Consider the following 15,282-nt stretch of genomic DNA (forward strand, 5'->3'; position numbering starts at 1 on the left):
ACCTCCAACTCTGAACCCACTGCTGCATTTGGGATTTGCAACTTCTGCAGACAAACCTCCCTACACCTCCCACCTTACAGAAAAACCCCAGATGAGAAAGGAGTCTCCACGTGCATATAAATGATTCTTTATCCCCTCCCCCCATGCAATGGGGGGTGGAGCACGGGGAGGTTCCCGCCCTCATGCAGGGAACGGGGAGGTCAAGGTATACTAGTCTTATTGCCAGCTGCCCTGTGGCCGTGGGGTGGGGAATGGGGGTCTATAACCCCCCTTTCTTCTGGCATTGGTCCCCTTTCACCAAGTCACTGTGGTGGAGCTGGGGTTGGGGCTGGAGGCCCTAGGAGCTGAGGTAAGGACGGTTCTCCAGGGAAGAAAAGCTGCTCTCCCCACCTGCCCATTGACTGCCCCAGGATGAGTGTGAGGAGCTGGAATGTCATCCAGGTGTCTCTACCCAGTGGGCAGTAGAGGCCAGACAATGTCCCCAGCTTGAGGCTGCCCAGAGTGCCTCAGCGGTCGGAGCACTGTGCCCCAAACACCTTGTCCAGGTGGACCTCCAGCAGCATGACAGCTTATCTGTGGCCGATGCATTGATGCAAGATCCCCACTCCTGGAGTGGGATTCACACCGTGGTGACTCTCATGACAACCTCACGGCCAGAGTGGGCACTGGAACGGGCATCTGGTGGCCGTAGCTGTCCTAGGAGGTGGAGGATTGTATAACCACAGCGTTGAGGCAAGAGCGTCCGTATGCGCTGGGCAGCTGGGGGGCGGCTGGCTGCCCCAGAGTGGGGGCCTGTCCGTGAGGTCCTGGGGCCAGGCTTCCCTGCTGTTCCTCCCCCTGCATCTCCTCCTATGTCCTTGGTCTTATCATAATTCAGGACCTTCCACTGCTGGTTCACTGCCTGCCAGCGCTTGAAGATACGGTAGACAGAAGAACCTTCGTGGACGATGAGGCCTGAGCAAGAGGGATAAGAATTCCAGGGTCAACTGCTGTCCAGACTTAGGCCAGAGACACTTAAGCAAGCAGTTCTCCAGAGTGGGGGCATAGGGTTGCCAAGGGCCTGGAAGAAGCAGGGAAAGGAGAGATACCAACATAGCCCTAAAGACCCCCAGGGGTAGAAAATTGCTACCCCTGAAAATAGATGTCCTCACCTATACAAACGACATCCATGAAGCCGTACATGCCGTAGCAGATCTGAAAGAGCAGATCCTGCCGTTGCCACTTGGCTGAAGGACTGAGTGAGGACCAGATGAGCCAGGAGATGCTGGCGACGAGGAAGAGAGAGCCCAGAACTATGGCTGCAATCTGGACCTTCTCAATGACTGTCAGGGAGATGGCCTGCCACTGTGTGGGAGAAAGCACTCCAAAAAGTCACAGAAAGAGATGGAGGGCCAGGTAATGGGTACCCTTATGAGAAGGATACCCCAGGAACCTTCCTGAAACCCCTCAGGCAGGATTAACAATCTGTCTTCTCTGTCCTCTTATCAAACCTAGAATGAGGCACCTCTCACCTTGTTTGAGACCCTTTGTCTTTTCTGTTAGAAAGGCAGATCAGGCAAGTATTCTGAAGCCAGACCACCAAGGTTTGAATTCCAAATTCTAACTCTATCACTTATCAGTTGAGTAACTTTGGGCAAGTCTTTAAATCTCTTTGTGCATTAATATCCTCATCTTTAAAATGGGGAGAATAATACATAACTAAAAGAATTATTCTGTAGATTAAAAGATTTAATACATGCCAGGAGCTTGACACAGAAAACACTACATGTTGGCTATTACCATCATCAACGTTATCAGCGTTTCCTTTTTTACTGTCCTAGTGCCTAGAACAGTGCCGGGAATAAAAGTGGCACCCATTAAGTGTCTTTGTGAATAAATAAAGGGAGAGAGAATTTATGGACAGACAGAAGATTAATTAGTGAAGAGGGTGACTTTGAGGAAACAGTAAATGGATGAGGTAGGTTCCCTGGAGGGCCCCAGTCTGAGAATTCTCTCCTTGTACCTCACCTGCAGTGGGTTCTTGGTGCTGATCGCCAGGACCTGGTACTTGAAGTAGCAGAGCTCACAGCTCCAGGAGCCCCTCTCACTGATCCAGCGGATGAGGCAGGGCTGGTGCGTGCAGCGCACGGAACCGTCGCAGCGGCAGGGGCTCAAGAGCTCCCCCTGGAGGAAGAGTGAGGAGGGTCCCTGTCAACTATACTACCCGACCCCACTCCTCCCCGCTCAGGGAGAAACCTCCTCTCCAGGTCAGTCATTGTTCCAGTTTTTTAAAAAAGCCCTGGCCTTTCACCCAAAACACGGCAAGTGGCTAGGGCTTCAACAGAAAAGGAAAAAGAGATCAAGGTAAACTTCCATGACCAAAAGAGATGAGGATTGGAAAGGGATTGGTGGGTGGGGAAAATTGGGTCTTCTCTTTTCCCAGAATTTGGGGAAAGTGCTGTTTAAGGCTTCCCAAATGGAAGGTTACCCCTTAGGATCTGGAGGGACAGGAGGCTCAGACCTTCTGAGCCATGCCGTCCTCCCCTACCCCATCACTGTAAAGTAGTTTCCAGATGTGATGCCGACAGGGATGGGTTACCGTCCTCAGTTTCCAGAAAAGGGGAGAAATCCTAGGGGTGGAAGTGGAGGGTGTCCCCCTTCAATCAGGGAATAATTTCTCATGACAGATACCCCCCGGCACTAACCAGGGACATCTTTGTAACATTTAGGCAAAAAGTACTCTTTGGAATGGGTTGGAAAGTTGTGGAACGGGAAGTGAAGAAAAGTACCCCACGGAAATACTGAATGAGGCAAGGGCATCAGTTGGTTCCTCCCTCAAAGTGGGTACAGAAGCACTTTCCCCGCTGTCCCTCTCGGGAGAATAGGCCCCTCAGCCTGCAGAAACCCTGGGGTGAGAGAAGCAGGAGAGAAAGGCTGTCCCCGTCGCACAAAAATTGAAGTGTGCAAGAGGGATTTCAAGCCCTCCCAGGAGAAAGCCCGCCCCTCTCTGGGGACCCCTGACCCCCGGCCACCCCAAACTGCATTCGGGGAGTCTCCAGCTAGCCCCCCACTTTGCCCTACACCCACTCTGGGTCCGAGTCCCGCTCAGGTTCCTCAGGCCCCGCCCCGGGGCGCCCCAGGTGCGCGCCCCCACCGCTCCCCTCCCCGACCGGTGCTCAGGCCTGACCTGCTCCGGGCCTTGGAAGCAAATTCGGCACTGAGGGGTTCGGAGCCCGCTGTCCAGGCTGCTGCTGAGAGACAGCGCGTCCAGCGCGCCCGGGGGCGGCGGCGGCGGCGGCGCGGGCGGAGGCGGGGGTCCGGCCCGCGGCTCCTTGTCGCCGGCCAGGCCCCGGGCCCGCGGCTCCGACCCGTAGTACTCCTCCTCGTCTCCGTCGCCGTCCCGGGTGGAGCAGCCGGCGAAGGGCGCCCAGCCGCAGCCGCCTCCCCCGCCCCCCCGGGGCTGCGGCTCAGCCCGGGGCCGCCCCCCGCCAGTCAGCACCAGCAGCTTCAGCTCGTTCAAGAACATGCGGAGCCGAGACTTGAGCATCGTCCGGGAGCCGGGGGTGCGGGAGGCGGCGTACCAGGGGGCTCCCGGGCGGCGGGGGGAAGGGAGGGGGCAGGCCGGGAAGGGGGCACGCGTGGGCAAGCCGAACCGGCCGGGGTCTTCGAGGCCTGCGAGTGCCGTTCACTGCCGCCGCCGCCGGGGCTCCGGGGCTTGCGGGGCCCAGAGGGCTGGCGGCCCAGGGGCGGCGGGGCGGGCAGCCATGGCCGGGTAAGGGGGCGGGGGTCTCAGGGTGCCGCGCCCAGCGGGTCCGGGTCCGGAGCTGGCCGGGCCCCCGGCCTTACGCGCCCCGGTCCTCCGGCGGCGAGGCCGCCCCCCATCGCCGTCCTCCCGGCCCCAGTTGCGCCCCGGCTCCCGGCTTCGGCTCGGCTCGGCCCCTGTGCGCGGCGGTGGCAAATGGCGGCTCCTTCCGGCGGCGGCGGCGGAGACCCCCCCGGAGCGGCAGGCGGGCGGGGCGGGAGCCTGGGAGCCGGTGAGGATGGAAGGAGGGGCGGGGCGGGGAGGGGGAGACAAGAGGCCGCGGCTGCGCATCCCCGCCCCGCACGAGCAGGTGTCCCCCGAAGCGGGGGCGAGTGTGCAAGCTCGGGAGAGGGGCGAGGAGGGGAGTGGCCAAGGAAGGGGAGGGTGCACCCGGCTGGGAGAATAGGTGTGCGAGTTGGGGTGGAGGCGTAAGTGGGTGAGCACGGAAGGTAAGTGGTGAAAGACGCAGGTGTACCAGGGAGGGAGAGGCTTGTGCAAAAACTGAAGGGTGCAAAGAAAGACCTATGCAAGGTTCGGAGGTGCGAGGTTGGTGAATGAGCAAGAAAGGGTCTCAAGCAATAAACACGTACATAAAAGACTGAAAAATGTGCGCGGGTGGAACTGTGGAAAAGAAATGAGTGTGTAAGGGATCGAATCGTATTGCATGAGAAACAGAAGTGTGCAATTGTAATGTGTGAAGGAGGTGAGTGAGCAAAGGAGACAGGAGTGCTAAAAGGATGGGTGCCTTTCCCGGTACTCTGCTGCCCCACCACCTCTACACTAAAATGAACCACACAGACACACACGTTAGCTCTTTGCTGTTATGGAGTCCTTGACCTGAGAACCAGTTATACCCCCTCATCACATTATTTCTGCCTTATACTTACATCCTCCCTCAACTTGCCTTTCCAAAGCTTTGGGAAAAGGGATTTCAAGGGAGCCATTGGGTCAGACACACTGGGAAATTTTAATTAATTAGTAAAAGAGTAATTAATAGGAGAAGAGAGGGTATGAAACCAGGGACAGACTGCCAAACTAAGGCTCCTCGATAGAAAGTGATTAAGGGAGTGATGCTCTTAGGAAGCATTCAAATGTTTTGGATGGAGAATGAATGAATCAGAAAAAGGAGCTGGAACTCAAGCCAACGTAGAGGATAACTTCTATTCTAAAAACAGTGAGCTGTAGTGGGCTTATGTGGAAGATGAGGCTGAAGTGGACCCTGCTGGAGTAGTAAGGAAGTGTGACACATTCAGAGACACTTAAGCTTATAGGCTTACAAACCAGTGGGTCCTAGCAAAATAGTCAATGAAACATTCACCCCACAAGCCCCTTAGCCAGTTCAGACCTTGAGATTTTTCTTACTAGTGTCCCAGATGCCCTTGCCAACACAGGCCAAGAGCTAAAACTATTAGAATGCAAAGAGGGGGGATCTACACTGACATGTTTTCCATTTTGCCCTGAAGCATGGTTTATATTCATCTCAAGCCTGGACTGTTACATCTTTGGCCAGACAGTTAAGGAGAATGGAAGGAGTGGCAACTAGATTAATAAAATGGTTTCAGATTTTAGACAACTTCTCACAAATGAGACACTGATCCATTATTTGCCTTACTCCCATCCCTCCAAAGGGTTGGGAGATAAAGAAGCTGGAGCCAGTAAGACAAGGGAAGCCAGAGAAACCTGCCTGTTGTCTACCTAGGCATCTATGAGCAGGAACCATTTGGGAAAAGTCTGTGTTCAGGCAAGGCCAAGGGTTGAGAAAGTTTGCGCTGGGAGAAAAGAGGGATGCACGATGACCACAAATAAGGAGTCACTCGGTTTGCAGAAGGGCACAAGTCATTCTTATGCAATTCAGTGGTCTGGGGTGGTGGTGGTGGTAATTTCCTTTCAGATGCACACTCCTACATCTATCTGTCTACAATATATATAATGTCATACACCTATATATACACATATACAAACATACATATGTCATAGCATCTTAGTGCTGGAAAGAACCTTAGGTGTCAAGTATTCCTGACACCCACCAGTTCATTGATAACTTCTCGCCCGGAAGGCATCTAGTCTCTGCCTTAACACTTCCAGGGGAAGGGTGGAAGTTGGGAATACCTTATATTAATACCTTGTATTAATCTGCCTTCTTTCAGGCCTTTAATCATAGTTTTGCCCTCCAAAGGGCATTGTCTACTCCTTATTTTATATGACTACACTGTTGGCTACATCTTTACAGATAACCCTATCACTACTTTTTTGGGGGGGTATCATTAATGTACAATTACATGAGCAACATTATGGTTACTAGACTCCTCCCATTATCAAGTGCCCACCACATATACCCCATTACAGTCACTGTCCATCAGTGTAGTAAGATGCTATAGAATCACTACTTGTCTTCTCTGTGTTGTACTGCCTTCCCCATGCCCCCACTACATTATGTGTGCTAATCGTGATGCCCCTTTCTCCCCTTTCTCCCTCCCTTCCCACCCATCCTCCCCAGTCCCTTTCCCTTTAGTAACTGTTAGTCCATTCTTGGGTTCTATGAGTCTGCTGCTGTTTTGTTCTTTCAGTTTTTTCTTTGTTCTTATACTCCACAGATGAGTGAAATAATTTGATACTTATCTTTCTTGGCCTGGCCTTTTTCACTGAGCATAATACCCTCTAGCTCCATCCATGTTGCTGCAAATGGTAGGATTTGTTCTTGTGGCTGAATAATATTCCACTGTGTATATGTACCACATCTCCTTTATCTATTCATGTACTGATGGACACTTAGGTTGCTTCCATTTCTTGGCTATTGTAAATAGTACTGTGATAAACATAGGGGTGCATATATCTTTTTCAAACCGGGCTCCTGCATTCTCAGGGTAAATTCCTAGGAGTGGAATTCCTGGGTCAAATGGTATTTCTATTTTGAGCATTTTGAGGAACTTCCATATTGCTTTCCACAATGGTTGAACTAATTTACATTCCCATCAGCAGTGTAGGAGGGTTCCCCTTTCTCCACAACCTCGCCAACATTTGTTGTTGTTTGTCTTTTGGATGTTGGCCATCCTAACTGGTGTGAGGTGATATCTAATTGTGGTTTTAATTTGCATTTCTCTGATAATTAGCTATGTGGAGCATCTTTTCATGTGCCTGTTGGCCATCTGAATTTCTTCTTTGGAGAACTGTCTGTTCAGCTCCTCTGCCCATTTTTTTTTTGGTATCATTAATCTACAATTACATGAAGAACATTATGTTTACTAGGCTCCCCCCCTTCACCAAGTCCCCCCCACATACCCCTTCACAGTCACTGTCCATCAGCATAGTAAGATGTTGTAGAATCACTACTTGTCTCCTCTGTGTTGCACAGCCCTCCCCGTGCTGCCCCCCACTATACATGCTAATCTTAATGCCCCCTTTCTTTTTCCCCACCCTTGTCCCTCCCTTCCCACCCATTTTCCCCAGTCCCTTTCCCTTTGGTGACTATTAGTCCATTCTTGGGTTCTGTGATTCTGCTGCTGTTTTGTTCCTTCAGTTTTCCTTTGTTCTTATACTCCACATATGACTGAAATCATTTGGTATTTGTCTTTCTCCACCTGGTTTATTTCACTGAGCATAATACCCTCTAGCTCCATCCATGTTGTTGCAAATGGTAGGATCTGTTTTTTTCTTATGGCTGAGTAATATTCCATTGTGTATATGTACCACATCTTCTTTATCCATTCATCTACTGATGGACACTTTGGTTGCTTCCATATCTTGGCTATTGTAAATAGTGCAGCGATAAACATAGGGGTGCATCTGTCTTTTCCAAACTGGAGTGCTGCATTCTTAGGGTAAATTCCTAGAAGTGGAATTCCTGGGTCAAATGGTATTTCTATTTTGAGTTTTTTGAGGAACCTCCATACTGCTTTCCACAAAGGTTGAACTAATTTGCATTCCCACCAGCAGTGTAGGAGGGTTCCCCTTTCTCCACAACCTCACCAACATTTGCTGTTGTTTGTCTTTTCGATGATGGTGATCCTTACTGGTGTGAGGTGATATCTCATTGTGGTTTTAATTTGCATCTCTAATGACAAGCGATGTGGAGCACCTTTTCATGTGTCTGTTGGCCATCTGAATTTCTTCTTTAGAGAACTGTCTGTTCAGCTCCTCTGCCCATTTTTTAATTGGATTATTTGTTTTTTGTTTGTTGAGGTGTGTGAGTTCTTTATATATTGTGGATGTCAACCCTTGATTGGATATGTCATTTATGAATATATTCTTCCATACTATAGGATGCCTTTTGTTCTATTGATGGTGTCCTTTGCTGTACAGAGGCTTTTCAGCTTGATAAAGGCCCACTTGTTCATCCTCATCACTACTTTAAAGGGCTAGTGACAGACACCAAAAAAATCCACAGGAAACAAAAACCCCACATACACACAGGAAACACGCTCTCATAAATATTCTTCAATGAGTGAATGAAACACACAAATGAGAATGTTTTCCGATGGCGGTGGAACAGAAAGGCAACAGAACTACCTCCCGCCCCACCGTCATCCCCGTCTGCCTATAGAGTGAGAGACGTGTGGTGAAGTTGGAGATGGGCTCAGGTTCTGCCAGCAGCCCAGAGTTGGCATCTGGGTGGCCCAGGTTGCCATGGCACCGCATCGGACTCCACCCTCTACCCCTGTACCGCCGTAGCCCGGCCGCCAGTGTACTACACATAGTCACGTGCCCTGCCGCGTAACCACACCTCTGCTCCACCGAGCAATTCAGAGGTCACGTGTGATAGCAACAGATCACGTGGTTGCCCCGCCCCTCCCTTCTCCGCCCCCTTCCCTGTGAAAGTCGCTCCTGCCTGCTCCTCTGCGCATGAGCATCCGGTCACGTACCGCAAACGTCCGGCGTTCGCTCCGCCCCCCCAGTTTCCGCGCGCCTCTTTGGCAGCTTGGTCACATGGTGAGGGTGGGGGTAAGGGGGCCGCTCTAGCCTGCGGCCTGTGTCTGTGGTCGGGCCCGTAGCGTCCAGCTGCCTTGGCTGAGCTCGAGTGTATGGCGCTGCAGGAGCCGGCTCCGGGGCCCCGATAACGGGCCGCCCCCGCGGCTCCCGGCACGGGGTGAAGTAAGTGTAGCCTCTTCCTGGGAATGGGGAGCATTCTCTCCCTGCACGGCTTCCTAAGCGGTCTGGTTATGGAAGGGTCGCTCGAGGGCGGGATGTGGGGCAGGGTGTAATGTTCTTTGTGGTCGTAGGGAGACGTAATTTGAGGGACTGGGTTTAGGGTCTTCGGTGCAGGGGGTGTGTCGCGTGGCACCTCTCTTATGAGGGGCGCGATTTTACCAAAGGAAAATGCATTTTCTTATTCTACGGCCTTACATGATTGGAAGGGTGGGGGTCAGAGGCATCAGGTCACTCAGGAGCCGGCGCCGTGGGAGATCGGGGAGGGGACGGGATGCTGGTGGTGGTGCCTTCGTGATGTCTTTTGTGGGAGTCAGTGTGTGGCTGTAGGCTCATACCATACCACCTCTGGAAGGGAATTTCGGTGGTAGGAGTCTCTGTGATTGTAGGGTCTCCTGTGCTGTGAGAATGGCTACCCCTCGGTATGAGCCAGTGGCTGAAATTGGTGTTGGTGCCTATGGGACGGTGTACAAGGCCCGTGATCCCCACAGTGGCCACTTCGTGGCCCTCAAGAGCGTGAGAGTCCCCAATGGAGGAGGTGCTGGAGGAGGCCTTCCAATCAGCACAGTTCGTGAGGTGGCCTTACTGAGGCGGCTGGAGGCTTTTGAGCATCCCAATGTTGTTCGGTAAGAAGTAGGTGGAGGGTTGCAAGTTGGTAGTACAGGGGAAAAGACGACCTATAGGTGGGGAGTGGTGAGCTGGAGATTAGTGGAACCCTGAGGAAATAAGGGGAGGCAATGTTGGACAAAAGGGGATTGATCAGTAACTATTTGTTCTGGCCAGATTGATGGACGTCTGTGCCACAGCCCGAACTGACCGGGAAACCAAAGTGACCCTGGTGTTTGAGCATGTGGACCAAGACCTAAGGACATATCTGGACAAAGCACCCCCACCAGGCTTGCCAGTGGAGACCATCAAGGTGAGTGGGATGGGCAGACACTTGAGACCTTTGTGGTAGAACCTTGTGATTTCAGGTATGGTGCCTCATTTCCAGTTCCTCTGTACCTCTCCCTTCCAAATCAGGATGTGATGCGCCAGTTTTTAAGAGGCCTGGATTTCCTTCATGCCAACTGCATTGTTCACCGAGATCTGAAGCCAGAGAACATTCTGGTGACAAGTGGTGGGACAGTCAAGTTGGCTGACTTTGGCCTGGCCAGAATCTACAGCTACCAGATGGCACTTACACCTGTGGTCAGTAGAAAGATGGTAGCCAAAATGGGTTCTTGCTGGCAGTGAGGGAGTGTTGCCCATAGCAGTTGAGAAGCCATGTTTCATTATTTCATTCACGCATTCGTGTTTCATGGTAACCTCTAGAGCCCTTACCCACTCTTCTTATTCCTATTAGGTTGTTACACTATGGTACCGTGCTCCAGAAGTTCTTCTACAGTCTACATATGCAACACCTGTGGACATGTGGAGTGTTGGCTGTATCTTTGCAGAGATGTTTCGTCGAAAGTATGGGACTCTAGTATCCTGAACTATCTTGCATTTCCATCTGTCTCATTCATAAACCACATTCATACCCTGCCCATGCTTTCACTTGAGTACTTCTGATCACCTGTACATAGAGGTTGTTCTGGAATTGGGAACTTCACATCCCTTTATGCTCCATTCCCTTTATTTTGAGCCACCAACAGTAATCATTCCACTGCCATATTTTTTTAAATGACTGCTACCTTTTATTTCTTCTCACCTTAGGCCTCTCTTCTGTGGAAACTCTGAAGCTGACCAGTTAGGCAAAATCTTTGAGTAAGTGACCAGCAAGGGGGAAAAGAATTTTCCATTCTGAGTCCTCTTTCTGCTGAGCTCTAGATGGCATCTGGCTGTCCCTGGAGGTAGGGCCTGAGGAAGGACCAGCCTGACCGGAGTTCTGCTGTTCCCTACAGCCTGATCGGGCTGCCCCCAGACGATGACTGGCCCCGAGATGTGTCTCTACCCCGAGGAGCCTTTTCCCCCAGAGGGCCCCGCCCAGTGCAGTCTGCGGTTCCTGAGATGGAAGAGTCTGGAGCACAGCTGCTGCTGGTACTGGTCTTGGGCATGGGGTGAAATAGGGTTGCAAGATGGAGCAGCATAAAAGGTCCCCAAACCATCGTAGTTATTAAAACTTGGTTGGGAGATGGGCTAGTTTTTATTGGTGTTGTGAATAGCCATCCACAAAGAGGGATGTAGAAAACAGCCCATTGTAGGATTGTTGGGGGTGAGCACAAGTCGTCTTTGCATTTTTTTTCTTTAGTTTTCTGACCTTTGCCTCCCCTCTCAGGAGATGCTGACTTTTAACCCACACAAGCGGATCTCTGCCTTCCGAGCCCTGCAGCACTCTTATCTACAAAAGGCAGAAGGTAACCCAGAGTGAGCTGGAATGGCTGCATCAGAACTGAGAGAAGAGAAGCTGTCATTTTCCTTTCTTTGAACACTTGAGCAGAGAGCCTCACACTGAGGAGAGCTCTGCCTTCATCTCTGAGGCTGTGGAGACTCCTCCAACTTTTTAGAGAGAATATTTTGCTGCCTTAATGACATTCCCCTCCCATCCCTCCTTTGAGGCTTATCCTTTTCCTGACCCCTATTTCCTTATATCAAGGGGTATGTATGTCCCTTGTTCTCTCCTTCCCTATGTTGATATTGGGATCCTTTTTTTATACAGGAAAAACAAAACAAATACGGTCTTTCTTTTTTTTTAAGTTTCTTTCTCTGATTAGCTTTCTTATTTGGGGATTTGGAAAAAACTATTTGGAAGGTGGCGCTTCACTGCAGTATCTTAGATTCCCCTTAGGTCATAGTGGAGCCCCTCCACTGAGAAAAAAAGGCACTTCAGTTGCTTCTTTGAATATGGAGTTTAAATGGCTTTTATTTTTTATATTCACTGAACTTCCCCAAACTGGGTACTGCCTATTAGAAGAATGAGTTCTTAATGGTTCTCTCCCAGAGCCAGTCCAGGTTATGTGGAATGATCCAGCATATGGAGGGGAAAAGAAGGGAAACAGCCACGAATGACTCTTACCCCATCCCATTTCATGCATTCCCAAGAGCTGTGCAGATCCACTTAAGGAGAGAGGGAGGAGGATCTTCTTTATTCCTTATAGCCTTGCTCCCACCAGAACATGTCAAGCCATGACTGGCTTAGTCAGTCATCTTTAGGGGATGTGGCAAAGGGCCTTTCCTTTTTCTCAAACAAAAAGGCTGCAGACCCTAGGTTTTCCCTAATGGAGGAAGAAAAAACTTAGAGCAGGAGAGAAGTCAGAAGGAGCCAAAGTCTTACAGAAAGGCACTGGGGTTGGCTCGAGGATCCTTCTGATTGCGAAATCTCATAGCTAGCCAAACACCAAGGATCTGTCAAAGCAACGGGAAAGAGATAAGTACCAATTCTGAATTCTGGGGCTAAGACTTAAGAGAAAGGGTGTTAGGAGGGAACTGGAGAATGTTACCTCTGTAAAACTAAAGAAGATTCCGACGCCCCCCAAGATTTTCAGGGCTTCATCTGAATGCTTAAGGAACTTTTCTCCACACATCTGGCATGTGGGGCTCCGGCTCTTGCATATCTAAGGATAAAACGCATCTGAGTGGAAGATGCAGAGCTGCTAAGCTGTCCTATCCCCATATCTATGGTGAATGGACCTAGAAATTATTTACTAGCTTCTGATCAGTTGCTTACCAACTAAAATCTCATCTGGCTAATTAGCTGCTATCCATCCTCTGTTCCCCTACCATCACACAGCCCCAGTACAAGAGTGTTGCCAGAGACAGCCATCACATTCAAACTCAAATCTGCCAATTTGGGCATTGTCCTTACCCAGTTTTCCTACTGCACCCACCAAGCCCCTGTGCCAACTCACTGCAGTGCAAAAAGCATAATCTTGTTGATACAGGGTTGTGAGGTTGAACAAGCCACAACAATCAAAACTTCTTTCCAGTTCATCCCGGGTCTTATTACTCATGACCCACCAGGAAGCATTGATGACATCTGTCTGGAGAACACAGAGGGAAATTACTTGGTGCTGCTAACAATCCCCCTACATCCTGATCTGCTTAAGTGTCTTAATTTCCCTGTTTGAGCAAAGGGAGTCATCTCTTTAGAAGCAAAGGTGTAGCACAATTACATAGATGGAATGATAAATATCCACCTCAGGTTCTCCTAGATCATCTTCATGGAAAATTACCCAGACATCCGAGAGGAGGTAAATGGTTCAAGAGTCTGGAAGTAGTGGATCTAAGAATGATCTTTGGGACCAGACTGAGAGGAGAGAGAAGTTAAAGAGAGACCAACAAAAAAGTACTCGGAAGAGCATCACCTTACCTGTTTGCTCCGGTTAATAGCCAGACATGAGCAAGATATTCCAAACTGGAAGATGAAGACCAAGCCAAGGATGATCATGTACTGAGGAAGAGTTAAGGAAATAAATCCTGGGTTCTTTTATGTTTCACCTAGAGTAATTGTCTGACCTCGTCTATTTATAGACCGTCTACAACTGTGTCATTTGAAAATCAAGCCATTAGCTCTTGTTTCACAAAGAAGGCAGGGCAAAGAGACAGGTCCCCAATATCCCTGAGGTCTACCCTTAAAACTTCTAACCAGCCAACTCAGTCCTCCCAAGAGCCCCAGTGCCCCCATCACTTCAAATCAGGATACAAAGAATAACAGTACTTGGTGGTGGTTCACAGCACCCACCAGTCCAGCCACTGCGATAAGAAGAAGGAAGACTCCCACAGCAATGACTCCTCCGATGATGTGGATGCTGGACACCAGACCAAGGCCCTTACCCCAAGCAGCCACTCCAATGAGCAATAAGCCTACCAGCTACGGGAAACAAAGAGCGGGATACATTTAAATAATTCTGGCGTGCAGAACAGCCAAAGACGTGTGTGAATGAGAGGCAGGAGGTGCTGTCCAGACCAGAAGCGTCCTTGGGCGCTCCTCTCAACTGGAGGTCAGTATGGCTAGGACGGCGGTGGGGGATGGCATAGACAGTAGAGTCTATGAAGAGGGAAAAAAGACCTTAGCTTCATCCATACGTCTGTTTTGGGAGAAACAAGTTCACCTTTCTGCCCATCCCCCGCCTTGGGGTGGGGTGGGGGGCTGAAAAAGCATCCGATCGCCGGAAGCCCCCTGTCTTCCCACGGAAGTCCCCAGGAATTCCCTCTTCGCAGGAAGTTCCCAGGAATCTTCCCGGAACCCCCCAGTACACCCCTCTCCCCACCGGAAGTCCCCTAGAGATTCTCCCCACTCGCTCTTCCTCCCTGAAGCTTTCCCCACCTCCAAAACCTTACCATGTAGACTACGTTGAGCGCGCACAGCGCATTCTTGGAGCAGGCAAAGCCGCCGCAAACCATATCCCCAGCTTTGGGGACCCAAGTGGTCCCAAGGACTTGGGGGGAGGGTCTTGGGGACCGTCTTCTTAGACCCCGGCAGCTTCTGTCTCTTTAAATCGAGTCCAGCCAAACTCAGTCCTCTGCGCCTGCACCGCCCCACCCCTGCCTCAGGATTGGCGAAACTCACGGCTAATCCAGTACGTCGATGGTCTGAATGCCAATCAACCTGCATTGCGTCACCTACCCTCCTGCCGGCCCCGCCCCTAGGTTCTTTATTGGATAAAACTTAAATCGGAGCAGGGTTTCCAGAGATTCTCATAGGAACTAGAGCCTAAACTTCGAAACCCGGATTGAAAGCGGAGCTCTCCGAGGTCACAGCTGGAAGAAGTCTGGAAGAGGCGCTGGAGAAACTCCTGCAGGGGGAAAGAAGGCGCGCCTTTGAGGACGGGGGAGGGGGTCTCTCCTCAAGGGAACGCCCTTTTCCTCCCCTTGCCCCAGTGACCTCATGATGACGCCATTGTTATTGCGTTATTTTGGGGAACACCTAGAGGAGCAAAGTATTGAGCTGTTCAGCCCGGCCACAGAGACACCCAGCGAATCCGCTCGTTTATAAATGTGCTCACTAGCACACTCCTGTACATATCCCCTCCTAATGGGGTGTGAATATACCAGAAATTCAGTGTGAAAACCAGCGGCCTTCAACCAGCGCGTTATTGTATGTGGTAAAGCAACAAGTTGCAGACGTGGCTGTTCTCAGCCTTTTCAGAGCACATGCCTGACTCAGGATTTGCAAAACATGACAGAGGGGTCTGGAATATGAATAAATATGAGGGCAAGGAGGAGTCTCCACATTTTCACTCTGAGAGTGGGCATAGTGGTTGATAGATGTATGTAATATCAATAAACATTGAATAGGCGCTTTGACACACACCTTTTTATGGGGATGGGGAAAGGCATAATCCATCTTTCCTCCAAGAGAAAGCAGTCTTAGTAGGAACACAAATTTAAAAACCTCCTTTCAAGCCCACAGAATGATTTAAATTTGTGTGTACTTA

The 15,282-nt window shown here is 50.5% G+C and overlaps 3 protein-coding genes across 3 annotated transcripts; 1 reads left to right on the forward strand and 2 right to left on the reverse strand.

Annotated features, from left to right (window-relative positions):
* Positions 1-111: 111 nt before the first annotated feature.
* Positions 112-4,028, reverse strand: MARCHF9 (membrane associated ring-CH-type finger 9). The gene is made up of 4 exons (XM_036992515.2): positions 3,167-4,028; positions 2,008-2,163; positions 1,152-1,344; positions 112-954 (listed from the first exon to the last, which is right to left on the reverse strand). Exons 1-4 carry the CDS (start codon positions 3,524-3,526, stop codon positions 620-622), a joined length of 1,044 nt encoding a protein of 347 aa, XP_036848410.1. The 5' UTR covers positions 3,527-4,028; the 3' UTR covers positions 112-619.
* A 4,640-nt stretch (positions 4,029-8,668) lies between these two features.
* Positions 8,669-11,579, forward strand: CDK4 (cyclin dependent kinase 4). The gene is made up of 8 exons (XM_017645993.3): positions 8,669-8,869; positions 9,313-9,549; positions 9,707-9,842; positions 9,947-10,114; positions 10,269-10,378; positions 10,622-10,672; positions 10,810-10,945; positions 11,184-11,579. Exons 2-8 carry the CDS (start codon positions 9,332-9,334, stop codon positions 11,274-11,276), a joined length of 912 nt encoding a protein of 303 aa, XP_017501482.1. The 5' UTR covers positions 8,669-8,869; positions 9,313-9,331; the 3' UTR covers positions 11,277-11,579.
* Positions 11,580-11,750: 171 nt separating this feature from the next.
* On the reverse strand, positions 11,751-14,390 carry TSPAN31 (tetraspanin 31). Its single transcript, XM_017646098.3, has 6 exons — positions 14,186-14,390; positions 13,548-13,715; positions 13,215-13,295; positions 12,754-12,885; positions 12,346-12,459; positions 11,751-12,250 (listed from the first exon to the last, which is right to left on the reverse strand). Exons 1-6 carry the CDS (start codon positions 14,246-14,248, stop codon positions 12,176-12,178), a joined length of 633 nt encoding a protein of 210 aa, XP_017501587.1. The 5' UTR covers positions 14,249-14,390; the 3' UTR covers positions 11,751-12,175.
* Between the last annotated feature and the right edge of the window lie 892 nt (positions 14,391-15,282).

The sequence above is a fragment of the Manis javanica genome, chromosome 10 (genome assembly GCF_040802235.1).
Source record: "Manis javanica isolate MJ-LG chromosome 10, MJ_LKY, whole genome shotgun sequence".
In the NCBI taxonomy this organism is placed as follows: Eukaryota; Metazoa; Chordata; class Mammalia; order Pholidota; family Manidae; genus Manis; species Manis javanica.

What these genes read in the sequence shown, in the direction of transcription:
- TSPAN31 (XM_017646098.3), bottom strand. Translation starts at nt 14,248, where the DNA reads ATGGTTTGCGGCGGCTTTGCCTGCTCCAAGAATGCGCTGTGCGCGCTC. An exon ending in CGCTCAACGTAGTCTACATG is followed by an intron (nt 13,716 to 14,185) that starts GTAAGGTTTTGG and finishes TGTTTCCCGTAG; the next exon opens with CTGGTAGGCTTATTGCTCAT. An exon ending in TCTTCTTTAGTTTTACAGAG is followed by an intron (nt 12,251 to 12,345) that starts GTAACATTCTCC and finishes TTGCTTTGACAG; the next exon opens with ATCCTTGGTGTTTGGCTAGC.
- MARCHF9 (XM_036992515.2), bottom strand. Translation starts at nt 3,526, where the DNA reads ATGCTCAAGTCTCGGCTCCGCATGTTCTTGAACGAGCTGAAGCTGCTG. An exon ending in GCACCAAGAACCCACTGCAG is followed by an intron (nt 1,345 to 2,007) that starts GTGAGGTACAAG and finishes TCTCCCACACAG; the next exon opens with TGGCAGGCCATCTCCCTGAC. An exon ending in CATGGATGTCGTTTGTATAG is followed by an intron (nt 955 to 1,151) that starts GTGAGGACATCT and finishes CCTCTTGCTCAG; the next exon opens with GCCTCATCGTCCACGAAGGT.
- CDK4 (XM_017645993.3), top strand. Translation starts at nt 9,332, where the DNA reads ATGGCTACCCCTCGGTATGAGCCAGTGGCTGAAATTGGTGTTGGTGCC. An exon ending in GAGCATCCCAATGTTGTTCG is followed by an intron (nt 9,550 to 9,706) that starts GTAAGAAGTAGG and finishes TGTTCTGGCCAG; the next exon opens with ATTGATGGACGTCTGTGCCA. An exon ending in CTGGAGCACAGCTGCTGCTG is followed by an intron (nt 10,946 to 11,183) that starts GTACTGGTCTTG and finishes CTCCCCTCTCAG; the next exon opens with GAGATGCTGACTTTTAACCC.